The sequence below is a fragment of the Malaya genurostris genome, chromosome 3 (genome assembly GCF_030247185.1).
Source record: "Malaya genurostris strain Urasoe2022 chromosome 3, Malgen_1.1, whole genome shotgun sequence".
Lineage (NCBI taxonomy): Eukaryota > Metazoa > Arthropoda > Insecta > Diptera > Culicidae > Malaya > Malaya genurostris.
Window position 1 is genome coordinate 290246046 of NC_080572.1, and position 16557 is coordinate 290262602.

General features: G+C 39.8%; 2 protein-coding genes across 4 annotated transcripts in view; one reads left to right on the plus strand and one right to left on the minus strand.

The window, feature by feature from the left end:
* LOC131439324 (transcription factor HIVEP3) overlaps positions 1 to 4074 on the plus strand; it is a 95126-nt gene extending 91052 nt beyond the window's left edge. For all 3 annotated transcript variants that reach the window (XM_058610213.1, XM_058610215.1, XM_058610214.1), the window contains one exon: positions 331 to 4074. In XM_058610213.1, coding sequence (XP_058466196.1) covers positions 331 to 2657 — 2327 coding nt within the window. In that variant the 3' untranslated portion in view covers positions 2658 to 4074. The remainder of the gene's footprint in view (positions 1 to 330) is intronic.
* Positions 4075 to 10236: 6162 nt separating this feature from the next.
* On the minus strand, positions 10237 to 12551 carry LOC131438764 (myoneurin-like). Its single transcript, XM_058609009.1, has 5 exons — positions 12246 to 12551; positions 12023 to 12172; positions 11884 to 11961; positions 10924 to 11768; positions 10237 to 10863 (listed from the first exon to the last, which is right to left on the minus strand). Exons 1-5 carry the CDS (start codon positions 12466 to 12468, stop codon positions 10339 to 10341), a joined length of 1821 nt encoding a protein of 606 aa, XP_058464992.1. The 5' UTR covers positions 12469 to 12551; the 3' UTR covers positions 10237 to 10338.
* Positions 12552 to 16557: the final 4006 nt, after the last annotated feature.

Genomic DNA, 16557 nt, shown 5'->3' on the forward strand with positions numbered 1-16557 from the left:
CAAACAAGCACTTTTTACGAAACTGTGTTGATTTCGTACTACGCAACGGAGGTTTGAGCAAACCTTATATAAAAACCAGGTTCGAAACTGACTCGATTTTCAGTTCAACAACGTTGAAACTAGGTTCAAAACTGGCTCCAACAAACAGTTTGACAGCAGTTAGAGTGGAAACTGGGTTAGGTTTGGCATCAAGCGAAAATGACATTAAAAATTCGTTGTGAAACAATATGTTCATTTTGAGAGGGAGAAAAATCAACATTATATAAAATACAACATACTTTTTCAGTATTTTTCTCATTTTCTGAAAACGTGTATCGTTCTTCTTTGCAGACGAATCGAAAAGTCGACTGCCGGAACACGAGGCCGCTCACTGTTTGCTGTCGCTATCGATGACTCCACCGACCAGTTCTCAGATGACCAAGAGCTATCCTAGTCCGTACGGTGGCCACCAGCAATCGCAGCGTCATCAGGTTTACGGTCCGAGTGGCTCAATCTCACCGGATTTGATGATCCATGGTTCACAGCAGCTGCAGCAGCAACACTCGGCTCTGGTAGATTCGACGGGTCAAACAAGTCGGCGCGTTATCACTTTCGCAAATACACCGAAGGTTGAGTTCAATCTGCTAAAACACGAACAGTACTATTCGGATCCGAGCATAAACAAAAAGAAACGAGACTTCGATGGGCCGTTCGTCGACGATGACGGAGCGATGCCGATTGATTTAACTAAGAAAACCAGAGAACCGGCATCGCTGGAACAGCAGATGTATCAACAATATTCACATCACTATCCGCATCTGCATCCTAGTCATCAACTGTTGAACAAAGGTTCGAATGTGCTACTGCATTCTCATCTACCGGAATCGAGTGCCAGATCGCAAGTGATTGTACGTGTTTCGGATGTGGTTACTCCCATCACCGGAACGGCTAACTTACTGACTACGCTAGTCTCTAACACCGATAAAATTCCGTTGACTCACAATCTAATTTCAAGCGGGAAGGAACTAGTCGATGATAATGTATACTTCCAGGAGTACATCACGCAACGAGCCCTGCAGGATAGTCGAATGAAACAGAGCCAGATGAAGAGTGTGAACAATAATCAGTATGAAGGAGAAGTGGTGGATGTTCGGAGTACTGCCATTATGCCTGTAGCGGATGCGATCAGTTGCGAGGCCGTTGTTGAGCCCCCGGCTCCACCCAAACCATTTGCAAATGAAAAAGTCTATCGAATTTTTAATGGCAAAAATGAACCCAACGCTCAGATTGTGAACTCCGAACCTCCGAGCAGAACTGAACTTTTGTCTACCAATAGTGAAGCAATTCCACTGGAAAAGGAATCATTGATGGTGGAAACTGGTGAGACGAATGTTACACGCACGGACGGTCCAACGGAAAGTCTGAAACTAGATGTACCGGTTGATCCGGTAAGATCCAGAAGTAATAGTGTCAAGTCGAATGATTCTGCCAAACCGGTTGCGATAGCTGCGGCTACCGGGTCCAGCAAGGAAAGCGCCAAGAGTGTAGCTTCCGAGTATTTGAAATTGACGAAATCGGTCACCCTAAGGAAACGGGAGGATAGTGAAAGTGGCACGGCATCCGATCAGGAAGCTCTGGTCGAGAACAAACTGATCCCAGCCCAGCCGATCGTTGCACCGATTGTAGCTCCTGTTGTGGTGGTTCCGACAACGACGATTCCAGCAACGGGGGGTGAACTTGCCGGAATCGTAGCACGGACAGTCGTGGTTGGCGAGGACGGGTTTAAGTCAACTCCAACCCAGGAGTTTTCATCGTTAAGTCACTTCCAAGAGGACGGAGGTCGACCGGTTTGTGAAGTGTGTAACAAAAGGTTCCTGAAAATATCTCAACTGAAAATTCACATGAACATTCACTACATGGAACGGAAGTATCGTTGTGAACCGTGTGGCACTAGTTTCCGGTCGCAGGGTTTGTTCCTGAAGCACGAAAGATCTGCCACGCATAAAAATAAGGTTTCGATGACGACAACGTTTGGCATTGCTACTGATTCGAATCCTCGGCCGTTCTACTGCAAGGATTGTGACGTTGGTTTTCGAATACACGGTCATCTGGCTAAACATTTGCGGTCGAAAATGCACGTCCTAAAGTTGGAATGCCTCGGAAAGTTACCATTCGGAACGTACACCGAAATCGAACGATCCGGAACGAACTTGACGGAAATCGATACCACCGATTGTGAGAATTCGTTGTCCAGTTTGAAACGTTTGGCTGTTCGGTTGAACGTGAAAGATCCGGCAAATGTGCTGCCAGGGGGTGCCATCGGTTCCTCCGCCGCCGATGCTGGCCCGAGTGGCAATGAAACTGATAGCTGTGATGACAATATGTACGAAAATGACAACGACGAATCGAACGTGGAAGACAGTTCCAGCTCGAATGGACCCAACAACAAGGGAGACGACGAAGACGATAACGATGGCATTCCTTCGGGTAGCGACTTCAATGGGTTTCCCCCTCAGCCACAGCTCAACAATAACATTTTGAGTTTAAAACGAAAACCTGATGAGAGCAGTACAAGCAACGAACAACAAGCAACCAGTGAAGCCAAACGAGCGCGACTTCAAGGAACACTGATTACGGAATCAATCCAAGGGCCTCCGCCACCGGTTGGTGAAGCGTAGCAGCAGCCCTCGGGCCGTTAGCTGTGGTAGAGATGTGCCAAGTTTTATGGTTGAAAGTGCCAACAGTTGTGTATGTTGACAAAACACACACAAAAACACATTTAATTGTATTTTATTTCGAACTCGTTGCAGATAGTGTAGTATTTAACCTTTTTATAATTTTTCACTGAAAGAAAACACCGTTTGATAAGCGCGTTAGTGATATTTTCTTTCAAATTACGCATAGCTTTAATTACGAACTTTAGTTCTATGGAGTACGTGGCAAATGCACCAGAAACAGTTTAGTGAGTACTTTAGAAACCGCGCCTATGTGATCATTTATTTGTTAAAAAATAACTATAACAATAATAATAACAGTAAAAAAAATACTCCCGATACATAACTTCATTATCGCAGACAGAAAAGGAATCAAATTCGCACTACCGAAAAAAAAAACAAGTCGCCTGGCAGACCCGCTTAGTGTTCAGTTGATATGTTGTTTTTTTTTAAAGTGTTACGTCTAATCGTACGAATCATACAAACTAAACTAGACGGTTGATCCTAAGAAACCGACCGACGTAAACTATTGTGAGCGGAACAATTACAACCACCTGCGGATGTATTTTATATATATTGTATATTAGTGTAAAGGTAATGATTGCAAAACAAAAGAGTATATAAATATTGAAAAAAAAAAAAAATATTTCTATTAGTTTTACACTACTAGATTTGTAACTGATGATTGATGGAAGGTCCCCCAGTAAAAACACGAAAATGAAGGTTAAAGTAATATATAAATATATATTTATACACCATTTGCTCTAACATACAAAAAAAGTCGTCGTGAATATCCATATATTTGTATCATTTTTTTCCGAAACAAAAAAAACAAACCGCAAACTATTCGCCGTAATTTTTATAGTGTAATATTGGTCAATAGTATTCTAGTTCCTTCTTCTCTTTGGGAGGGAACGCCTAATGAAAAGTGTATTCGTACTAGATAGCGACGGGACAGAATGTGTACATTTGCATATCATTTTAATGTGTGGAATAGAAAGAAGAGAAAACTGGGCATATTATTTTTCCGAACTGTCGGTGAGATCGGCGTGTCCTAGACGACAATCGTCACTGATTACAAATCAAACGGAGGTCACAGAGGTTTTTCTTTTCTCATCTAAATGCGAGGAAGGTTTTGAAATTGGGCGGCTCAACGAGGAAGATTTTTTTTGTCACAAAACAAGTTCAAGTGTATAGCTCAGTACGGTACGGTGAAACTTTTGGAAAACAGAACATACAAACAATATATATATATTATATTTTTGTAATTGTATAACTACACAGAAACAACAACAAAAAAAAACATTGTAAGAGTCATTGTGAGATAAATTAGGTATAAGAGAAATAAACACAATGAAAATGCATGTGAAGTAATCAAAAATCGCTGTCGTATGTGCGTTACTTGTGATTCCGAAATGTCCAATTTCATTCCAAAAATACAAGCGACATCCGTATGGTGGAATGTCCTACCTGTTGACGTATATTTGGGTAGCATTTTTTTGTGTTCGCTTTCTTGTATTTACTTGTATCTGCGCGAAATATACTTTCGAAAATAATTTCTTGAGAATTTTGATTAGCACTCGTGATTGGCGAAATGCAGTTCTACAAACTAAGCCCATTGATAGGATACTTTGCCGGTCGGACATCAATGCAGGACTGTACTAGGAAAATAAGATGGCGGGTGGATAATGTCAGAGACATAACCGGATGACGTGAATACGAATAAAATGGATCGTTCAGTTTCTTTAATGTTGAAGAGTCTGAACTCTGGACTTGGAATTCTTAAACCGAACTTTTGAATCGAATCCTAGAGCTGATTTCAATATTATTGCTAGATTCGTGAATCGAATGAGGAACTTGAACTTCGACACTGTATTCTAGAGCTGGATTACAAATGGTTAAACTGATCGTTGAACCTGTGTTTTGGAACTGAATTCTAGACAAAGTTTTTGAATTCTGGATCGACACTTAGTGTCAGTAGGATCGTAGTACTAGCCATGTAATGATTCTGTACGCTAAGAAGTCTGTTGACACAGAAAGGCCAAATTCCACTAAAGGAATGTAATGCCAAGACTTTGACACTTAGTACTGAACCTGAACCCTAGCACCGAAGTCTGGACCTGGATTCTGGTAAGCAGCTGAATTTTAGTTACAGAACTCCGGTCCAGGATTCCATTTTTTGTTTTCGAACCCAGAATTCAACTCAGCTGGAATTTAGTTAAAAAAAACTTCCGAATCTAGTTCCTGAATTCAATTACACATCTAGAAATTGTAGAAGTGAATTTTAGGAATTAAACTCTAGATTTGCAGTCTGATCTAGAACTCTGAACCTGGACTCTGGAATACAATTTAGAACTAAAATCTGGAAATACAACATAATTTTTGATCTGAGCTCGGTTCCTGAATTTCGGTCTAAAGTTCCCGAACTTCAGATTCAGAATTCTGAATCTGAATTATAAAACTGAATTTCAGACAGGAATTTTTTTCACCGAATTCTGCTTTGAACCTCGATTTCAGCTCTCGAATTCAGTTTCAAAATTCAGATCCAAGGTCCACGTCTAGAATCAAGATCCTGATCTCAGATCCAGGATTCCGTTGAAAAATCCGGATTTAGAATCATGTTCTGAAATTCGGCTACAGTTCCAAAATTCGGGTCCTCATCTCTGGATTCTGGACGAGGAACAGAATTTTAGATTTGGCTTCTGGCAATGAAAAAAAAAATCAGGTCTTGAATTCTGAAACTGAATCTCAGAACGAAACATGTTGATACGTTAAATAGAATAAGCGATATTCGCGATCAAAAACTTATCGCTCTCCAGAGGTTATATTTTTTTTATAGGTGCCTCGTAGTAAAGTAAGACGTCCAAATGATGGAGTCTCTGAAAAGAAGCAAAGTCTTGGCATTACATTCCTTTTGTGGAATTTGGCTTTTCTGTTCCAACAGACTTCGCAGCCGATTCTTAGGCTGTGAACCATTTCGTGGTTAATTTTAACTTTTGGTTGAAATTTGACTCAGTGGTTATTTTGTGTCGAGTAGTTAAATTTAACTAAAACTGCGGCCCATTTCAAAATTTAACGGACGGAAAGTTATTTGGGTTTATTTTCCACTGGAAATAATTTCAACTAAAGAATTAATATTAGGATTTGCATTCCAAGATTTTTTTCAGTGTCGGAAAATAACCATCGATATGTCAAAAATAACCATGCTTCCAACATCAACATCAAATTAACCGCTCGAGTGTCAGATTTAACCCAAAAGTTAAAATTAATCGCGAAATGGTTCACAGCCTAAGAATCCCTCCAGGTCGACTCTGAAATGAACGGACTGATTAAGTCATTTCACCGCTACACAATACCATACATCACACACCCTCCTCCATTTGAAACTGAACGCCAGATTTTGGGACTGGAATCTGTATCTAGAACTGCCTAGCTTTTGCAGGTATTAAAGGTACGAAAAAGGCCTGTTATTGTTATTGGTTGATACCAAACATTTCAGAAATATTTAGTTTTGAATTGTTTGTGGTTATGTTATACAAATGAAAATTTTATCATAAATTACTGATCATATTTCCGATGGCATGTGACAAACATTATGTTGATACGTCAGATGAAACAACAGATATTCACGATCAAAAACTTATCACTTTCTCAGAGACTCCCCATAGTTGAGTAAGACGTATTTACGTTAAAAATGCATCAATGTAACAAATGTACAATGTAAAATTTCGTTACAATCTGTCAAGTGATTATCGATATAGCTACCAAGTAGGAAATACTTCAACAAAAAGGCGTGTTTCATCACATCTAGAGTAGTTTGTAGTTTGTTAGTGCAATCTACTCATGTATTTTGTTTTTGATGCATTTATGGCCAGTCCGATACGCCTAGCTTCAGTGTTCAGTCCAATGTATGTTTCCGTCATCTTTCCAAGGTTACGTGTCACAATATCAATACCGTCAGCGAAACCAAAAAGTTGTACGGACTTTCGGAAGATGGTGCCACTCGTGTCGATCCTCGCTCTTCGAATCACACCTTCCAAAGCAATATTGAACAAGATACAAGAGAGTACATCACCTTGCCGTAGCCCTGTCCGAGATTCGAAGGGACTCGAGAGCGTCCCAGATACTCGGACGTAGCACATCAGTCTATCCATCGTTGCTTTGACCAATCGCGTCAGTTTATCCGGGAAACCGTATTCGTGCATTATCTGCCATAGTTGTTTCCGATCGATTGTGTCTTATGCCGCTTTGAAGTCAATGAATAGGTGATGCGTGGGTACGTTGTATTCACGACACTTCTGGAGTACTTGTCTTATCGCGAATATGTGATCCGTAGTGGCGCGGGCTCCAGTAAATCCCGCTTGGTACGGCCCTACGAATTCCTTAGCTATTGGTGATAGACGACGGCAAAGGGTTTGGGAGAGTACCTTGTAGGCAACGTTCAGTAATGTGATTGCGCGGTAATTGCAACAATTTTGTTGTTTCTCAGATTGCCGATCTCCTCATCTTGTACTTCGCCATTCAGATGCTCGTCATAGTACTGCTTCCATTACTTCACGTTTGATTACTTCACGTTCGTTCGTTGGAAGGTTACCACTGGTATCTCTGAATATTTCGGCCTGTGGCATGTAGCCTCTACGTGAGCGGTTCACCATCTCGTAGAACTTCCGTGTGTCATTTGCGCGGTACAGCTGTTCCATCTTGGTCTTCCGGGTGGTGCTTTTCCTTCGAAAAACCGCATTCTGTCTGTTCTGCGCATTTTTTGTGTTTCAGTTCTACAAACTAATTGTATCCTTTGTCGGTGAATATCAATAAAGGACTGCACTGGAAAAAATTTGCAACAACTTCTTTTTTGTATAGTGTAGTACAAAACTTGTTGAAGGAGCACAATATCGAGTTTCCGATTACGGACACAGTTCAACATTTACAGATTCTGTATCAAAGCCAACTACAACGAGGAAACCTTCCAGAAGTTCCGACTGATGACGAACTATCGGACAGAGAGGATCAATTGGATGCGGAAATTCGTATTTTGCAAAAATGAAAGAAGATATCGGATTTGTGTCGAAAGCTGGCGGCATGTGATTCTGGTATTTGCAGACAACAACCGGATTTTCAGGACGTCAAGCACGCGTTTGCCAAAGTTTTCCGGTAGTGATTCCTACGATACTAAGGAGTGTATCGAAAATAAGCTATCCACATACATTTGTGTTGTACGCATGTATTTGTGATGGTTTTTTATGCTCAGATCGAAGCATGCTGTGCGTTTGGCTGTCAGCTTTCGATGCTTTACTTGTTTGTGCGGTTGAAATTCTGCATTTTCAAAATGTCGCGTATTGAAAAGGAAGCGGAAATTAAAGTTCTGGACACATGGCTAGGTGAGAAGGGTATTACTATGCGAGAATTGGCGAAGCGGTTTGGAATTCATCATGCCAGTGTTAAAAACATAATTAATAAGTTTGGGGAACATTATTCTTAGGATGAGCTACCAGTTCTACTCGGTTCTTCCAACCCGAAACTGGACCAGAAAGTTGTATCTCTAATCATGAAGAACAAATCAATGTCAATACGTGATTTGGCCAAAACAGCAGGAACGAAATGGTCCAGCGTATCAAGAGGCGAAATCACCTAAAGACTTACAAGAAGCAGAAAATCTCTGAACAAAGTGTAAAACAGAAGAAGCAACAGCAACAAGGGCCCGGAAATTGTATTCGCGTCTTTTGCAGGGTCCAGATGCATGCGTTTTGATGGACGATGAGACTTATATAAAAGAGGACTCAGAAATCCTTCCAGGTCCACAATACTTTACTGTCGTCGTTGGGGAGGATGTGAGCGATGCGGACAGGTCGATTCAAGTGGAGAAACTCGGTCGAAAGGTACTGGTATGGCAAGCAATATGTTCCTGTGGTTTGAAGTCAACCATTTTTTACACTACCGGAACTATAAATGCAGAAATCTATCGATCTGAGTGTTTCCAGAAGAGATTGCTGCCTTTATATAAGAAACATAGTACACCTTCACTGTTTTGGCTGGATTTAGCGTCGGCTCACTATGCCAAAACCACTCTCAATTGGCTTGCGGAAAAGGGTATACATTTCGTTGAGAAAAATATTAATCCGCCAAATTGGCCTTTTTCGTTTAAAAAAAAAATTTTCAGATTACACCGGATCTCGATTTTTCATTTTCTAAGATATTTGGAATAAAAAAATAGATTTCGGAAATCTTAAATTTGTTTTTCAATTTACGGATTAGCGAAGCTACGCGGTCTCAAATTCCCAAAGTAGATTTAAAAAAAAAACAGATCTGGACGTTTCATGCATTTCTAAGATATTTGACATTAAAAAACAGTATTGTATGTGTGTCAAATAATCTCACTAGCTTTTCACGGAGATGGCTTAACCGATTTCGACGAACTGAAAGGTCTCATGGCCCCATACGGAATTCCTCAATTTCATCCGGATCCGACTTCCGGTTCAGAAGTTATAGGGTAAAGTGTGTTGAATATTCTACACCGTCACTTAAGGGCTGAGGCCAATATTTCGCGTAAAACCACATGGCTCGCAGTGCGTATTACATTTCTCTCCAAGCTCTCTCGCAAATGTGCAAAATGACTCTCGATGTGGCCGGGTTGCCAAGAAAGTTTTGATATTTTCGGTTACAAGTTTGACTACATCACATATAATCCAAGAAAGCTATCGCTTGTTTGGCAGCCTTTTTGAGCCGATTTTATTTCTCTCTCATGTTTCGTTACGTTACCAGGGAACTGAAATTTCTCCGCCATAGAAATCGACTTACCTTCACAAAAATAACATTCACTTCATTTTTATCGCGACGACATATATGTTTTTAGGCACTAATCGCATCTAAATTAAATTATCTAGACATTGTCAGGATAGATTTTAATCCATTTTGATGATGGAAATACATATAATAGTGAACCCACTTCGTTTTATAATTGATGGCCTAACCGATCAGTGAACTGTTTCATTCTCTATGTTATACTAGTTAATGCACAAACAATCCCTTGGTTTCTTTCAAAATTCGAAGAGAAAAATTTTGAATATAGTACCACAATATTATATATGAGAAAGGCATCATTACAGAACTAGGTGGATTAAAACAGGTTTTTTACGCGGATCCGCGAGAGAAGTATATGCCGGATACAGAAGTGTTGGTAATTTTCTTTTATGTTCTTACGGATTCATTCCGGGACTCATAACACATATTGAAAATGTACGTTGTCCCAGATCAGTGGTACCCGCGGTCTCTAGAAACAATGAGTATCGGAGTAACATTCCTTCCCTTCCTTAACCTCATTTTCATTGTGGTTCATTGTGCATTTTCATTCACTCGGTCAATCACTAAGTGCAACTACGGGCGGGCTATTTCAGCTGCAAGTCGATGAGTGGTTAGTAAAATCGGTAAAGATACGTTTGTGCAGTGGAGATGGTCGGGTTTCGGGTGTTCGAAAAATAAAGTGGGACTTAATTGAAAACTAATTAACATGGTGACGATTTAGTAATGAAAATGTATATTTTTGCTTTCGACTTTTCCGTATTGTACAATAAGATTATCTTACTTTGAACAGTATTTACACAAAGCTAGAAACATCGGTAGCTAACCGAAATTCACGTTTCGTTACCCTTCAGCTCGTGCTCTTTTTGGAAGCCGCTTTAGCACTAGCCACTTTACCACTAGCTGCTGCTACGGCTCCGTACGGTAGTTGCAGCATGTTCGATGCCTTTAGGTAATATTTCTCCACAGCGGCGACCGTATCACGGTAGCCATGTTTTTCTACCAGGTGCTGTGCGTAGGCAGCCGGATTGATGGGCTTCGAACCACATTCAGGACAACACCGGTTCCCTGTCTCGTTGGACAGAATCTCGTGCAGTCGGATGTGACTAGCCAAGTGATCCAGTTCGCGATAATTCTGTGAACAGATTTCACACTTGTACTCGCCGCCCTTCGGCAAACAGAAGTCCTCGTGAGTTTGCAGTTGCATCGCCGAAACAAATTCTTGCTTGCAGGATCCATTCGAACACTGGTAGTAGGTTAGCTCTCCGCGATCGTTGTGAATCGTGGATATGTGGCGGGCAAATCTTCCGCTGGTCTCCAGTTTGCTCGGACAGTGTCGACACTGGAATGGTCCCGGATGTGTGCGCATATGGAGCTGCAAAATCAAATTCAAAATAAATTGACACTAGCGCTGGTATTCGTTACGTGGTCTTACCGTTAGGAAATCCCACGATCGCTCGACCCAACCACAGAGAAAACAAATGTACACGGTTCGAGCGAAACTCTTTTCTATCAACTTCTGCCGTGGATGATCGATGAGCATGTGGGAATCGAGTTGCTTGCAGCTGGAGAATCTCAACGTACAAATATTGCATTTATAGTAGACATTCGGTAGACGATGTATGTCTAAGTGATTGAAGTATTGGCCAGCAGAGTACACTTTAATCTGACAGACACAACACGTGAATGCTTCCAGTTTGGTATGGCACATTAGGTGATTGTGGAGATCACGATCGAGGGGAAACTTTTGCGCGCAGTATTGGCAGCTCAAGTGATTCTCCCTAAAACGCGTATGTGTTTTGAGATGTTTTAGATATGTAAACATCGACTTAAATCGTTCACCACATTCCAGACAGAGATGTAGCGACTTTTGCGTTCGTAGTAATCCTAGAACATTTTGCGGTCGCACCGTTTTTTCTACTTTTTGGCGTTTCACCACACTGGGAATTGCTTCGCTCTTCTTCTGATAGTATGCGTGATCGGAAATATGTTGAGCTGTTTCATCGGCTGATAGGGTCTCTTCTGAATCTTTAGAATCTTCCCCATCGTTTGCCGCTTCAATGCGACTGTCGCTTGCATCAACTCGATCACAGGCAATGGGATCTTCCATATCTTCTTCTTCGTTGGACATTTCAATATCCTCGACATCGATTTCAATTTCCTGTTTAATCTCAACCAAAGACTCAGGTGATTCGCTACTATGGTTAGAGTCATGGGCCCATTCCATACTGTCGACAGGATCATTGAAGTTTTCCGAGCAGAGTAAAGGCGATTCATTGTCTATGACATTCAATCCGGATGTTTGGCAAGGAAAAAAAAAATATTCATGCAATATAGATTTTTATATATTGTTTCAGGAAAATCTCGTTCAGAAAAGATAATTCAGTTTTCTTACCACAACCACGGTTCGCATCTTCGAGAGTTTTGTCATCTTCTTCTGTCTCGGTATATTTTCTAACGTTCGCTGAATTGTCTAGAATATTACTCCCATGTTAGTATATTTGAAACAGTTACCGAAAAACTAATCAATTCACCTTCTAGAGCCTGATTGGAATTTGAAATTTCGTCTTTCTCGAGTAATCCGACCATCCACGATAAACAATATCCATTAATCCTGTCGTTAGTCAGAGACAAATTTGGTATCCAATCAACATTGGCAGTATCTGTTAAAGGTGCAGGTGATCCTGAAAAATTGATTTGTTTTTGTTAGAAAATTTATGTCACCAACGTTTGTTCCCCTATTCGTTTGCTCACTACCTTTCACGAAATGTCGACCGCAGATCCTTGCATTTACAGACACGTTCGCTGTGATAACATTTCTCCAAGCATTCAAACGCATTTGTGCCAGCCTTTTGGTGTGTACATCCTGCAGTCGTAGAGGGTTGGGTAGACGAAAGAATTTAACGTTGCCACCCTCGTACCGGTAGTATTTCGACGGACAGCGGGGTACACAGCAGCGATATTTGCATTTCGAATCCATTGTAAGTCAAAAGCCGACATTAAACAGACGGAACTAATCGATTGGAGAAAAGATTTCGCTAATTCGACAGCGAAACAGTTTCACTTTACGAAATATGTAAACAAAAACAACTGCAGCTATATGTAAATACAAAGGTAAGTGAGAAGTGAGCTGTCAAAATTGCTCACAGCACCATCGGCGTTTGTGAGCATCAGTGGTGTCTTTCTGCTTGAGGTGAATTTCGTAGATTCCAACTTGCTCCTAACCTACACTGAGAAAAATACATAGAGCTTATGAACCAAGAAAAAAAAGTGTCACGTTTTTCTTTTCGTTCAATAAGCCAACTGCTGACATGCCCTTTGAAGAGAAATTATGAAGAATTCGGTCCTCGTTGAGAGTTAGTCATAACACTAGACTCATAAGAGAGGAGCAATGATTTCGAGGTCGCTATTGTTGATTTGAATGAAACGAAAAACTTAAAATAATTCCAAAAAATCTTATTCCATTTCGCCGGAAAATTCAAATAATTTAGGGAAAATTAAGGCTTTATCTTTCTATCAACGCGAATGTATGTTCGTTTTAGTACACTAAGTATTACACATATACTAAAGGTGTGAATCGAAACTTTTAATGAACACAGAAACTTTCTACACTACTCAGATGTGGTCACACGGGTAATCATGGAGGAAAGCTGTAGTAATTTCACTAAGAAAGGGGAAGTTTACCATAACAATTATTCGACGAAAAACGATACTGCTTGATTAATATAGATTGCTGCTTCCACATCAAAGAAGATTGTAAGGTTATTTCAAGAGAGACGGAGTGTAGCAAGTGCCCCAAACATGGTGTGTGTACGGTAAGTGAATGTCACAAAAATATTCACAAGAGGTAGGGGGAAAAAGTATTCTTAACAAAGGGAGGTAACATTGATCTTTCTTGCTCGATCGGTTCAGTGCTAGAATTTTCGCCTGAGTTGACTCGATCAACCTGATTGACAGTGACATTATAAATGTCTTTGAATATTCGCTCCTTTTATGAATGTGTTAGTGAAAAATTGAGGTGACATAAGCCTATTCACTACACTCCAGCTAGGGGAATGGATGATGCTGACTAAGGTAGACCGTTTTGTTAATTTCCAGCGAATTTCAAAAGTTGTTGGGATTCTAAGAAGAACTGGTTATTTACTACTTTTGTATATCCGAAAAACATGAAGATTTAAATTTGTATATTCAGTTATATAATGTTTTCGTTTAAAAATAAACTGAAAGTCAGCACGAAAACGTGCAAAATCGGTAAAGAAGAAGAAGAACAAGACGAATTGACAATTCAGTCCGCATATTCTCACTCAATTCCGAATGATTTCCAAAACAACCGGTTGTAGGCAAAATTCATTCGGAATCGGTTGTTGCACTGGATTTGGAACTGATGTTGAAACCATGTGAAATTCCGAATGAAAATTTCTCGCCGATTCGGAATTGATTCGGAATCCATTCGGATCTGATAATGTGGGTTATTGAGGATGAAATCATACAATCAAAGTGCGTTTTTGTGGGAATAGAGAAGACTGTCGACACAAGGTGATGGAAACAAATTCACGACAACATTTGTATTAACTGAATCGTTATTCTATAGAATGAATGTAGTTATGATGATAAACAGCATTTCGTTATTAAACAAAAATTATCAGATGCACGGAGAACCCGTAGATCACAAAATTGCAATATAGAAATTGTTGTTTCACCCCCTTGTTGTTTCAACTAAAATGTTGTTGATATAATTAAAATATCTTTTAATTTGGTATAACCATTTAGGTATTGTATTGCTCTATTCAAATGCTGTCATTTAGGGGAACAAAACGAAAGCAAAACACAAAACAAAAATCCTCTTAATTTCACCAGAAACGTTTCATATGGAATATTTTCAATGGCAAATGAACGTTATTTATGTTAGTTATGTAGTGGCCGTTTAATGTAAGTGAAAGTATGCAGAAGAATGTAAAAGTTAATTGTAAAACAAGTTTTCTATGTATTAACTCATGGATCAATAAGTCCCGGCACTCGTAGTAAACCAGTAACCACGTCTTTCTACAGTACTAACCTTTGCTTGAAACGGAGCAAAATTTTAAGTCGATCCGACCAGAAACAGCTGAGTTATCAAGGTTGGAGTAAAGTCGTTTTGTAGTTTGTTTAAAAAATGGAAAAAACCCGAGTTTCGTGTTTTGATAAAACATTGTTTTTTAATGGGTAAAAACACCGTGCAAGCGAAACAATGGATTGAAAAATGTTATCCGGACTCTTCTCCATCAAAAGCAACGATTTGTCGGTGGTTCGCCGAGTTTAAACGTGATCGTACCGACACAAATGACGCGGAACGCTCGGGTAGACCTGTGGAAGCCGTTACACCGGAAAATGTAAGTGAAGTGACAAAAATTATAATGAAAGATCGTAAAGTGCAGCTCCGTGAGATTGCAGATATCATATGGAAGTGTATTTACTATCCTTAATGAAAAATTGAGCATGAAAAAGGTTTTTTCCAAGTGGGTGCCGCGTTTGCTTTCGATGGAACAAAAACAGTCGAAGCGGCAGTCATCTGAGTGGCGCACAGCTGGCGAAAGCCGTCCGAAGCGTCCGAAAATGCAGCAGTCAGCTGGCAAAGTCATGGCGTCAGTTTTTTGGGATACGCATGGCGTGATTTTCATTGACTACCACGAAAAAGGTAAATCGGTCAACAGTGATTATTATATTGACTTACTGGTGCGTTTGAAGGAGGAAATCGCAAAAAAAACGACCGCACATGCAGAGAAAAAAATCCTTTTTCGTCAAGGCAATGCACCCTGCCACAAGTCGATGAAAACAATGGCGAAATTGAACGAATTGGGCTTTGATCTGCTTCCCCACCCCCCATACTCGCCAGATTTAGCCCCCAGTGACTACTGGCTCTTTGCTGATCATAAAAAATGCTTCAGGAAAAAAGATTTGGCTCAAATGAGGAGGTCATCGCTGAAAATGAAGCGAAAGATAATTTTTTTTTATAAACATGGTATTGGAAATTGGAGAAACGTTGGAACCATTGTATCACCCTAAAACGTGATTATGTTGATGAATAAAAAAATATTTTGCAAAAAAAATGTTGTTTCCATTGTAAGTCTCGGGACTTATTGATCCATGTATTAAATAGATATTCTTACAATATAAACGTTTTTATTTCATCTGCGAGTTATGTAGTTTTGAACAGTTCATGTCAATATAATTTACTACGCTTAACGCTTAAAAACTACTGCTGAAGTGAAGCGACGTACCTCTTTGGAGATAACTATCGAGAATATCGGCCGTCAAAATGCAGCACTTTCGCGGAGATGCCGCCAAGCCACTATTTTGTTTTTCAATTTTTAAAACTGATTATTTTTTTGTACTTAAATATACGTATTAAAAAGTGCTTTATACAAAATTCGGATTACTCAATTTTTTGAATCCCAAAATAATTCCCCAAAAAGTTCTTCTCTTTCCCTTTAAGTGATAGAGATCTTCTTAACAGGCGATCTTAATTATAAAGGGTGATTTTTCAATAGGTATAGGATTTGAAGCTCCGTCTTAGATGGCCCATGCGCTAGGTCCAATTTTGGCACATTCTCTCCAACATATCGGCCAATATTTCACGACTAACGACACCGGCCCATAATCCACACCAAACAGAAATTTTTTTGGGATGCATTGGTAGCTCTGGCAATGCTTCTGGCTGGTCTTCACTCCAGATGCGGAAATTTTGCATGTTGATATATCCATTCAACTGTAAATGAGCGTCATCGCTGAACACAATTATTCGATAAAAAGATCATGATTCATGAATAAATTATGGACAAACTTAACAAGTTTGACAATGACACAATACACAATTCACGCTTGATCTGTCAAAAACAGTGTTGCCAAAAAGTTACCAACAAAAATCACCCTTTACTATGTTGACTATTCTTAACGGAAATTGCCGAATTAAAAAAAAACAAGACACAGTCCAGATTCCGTTTTTTCAAACTTAAAATTGTATATTAATATTTTATTTGGATACACATGTAGAATAGAAAACATCATAATTTCTATCGATGACTTCTGATAA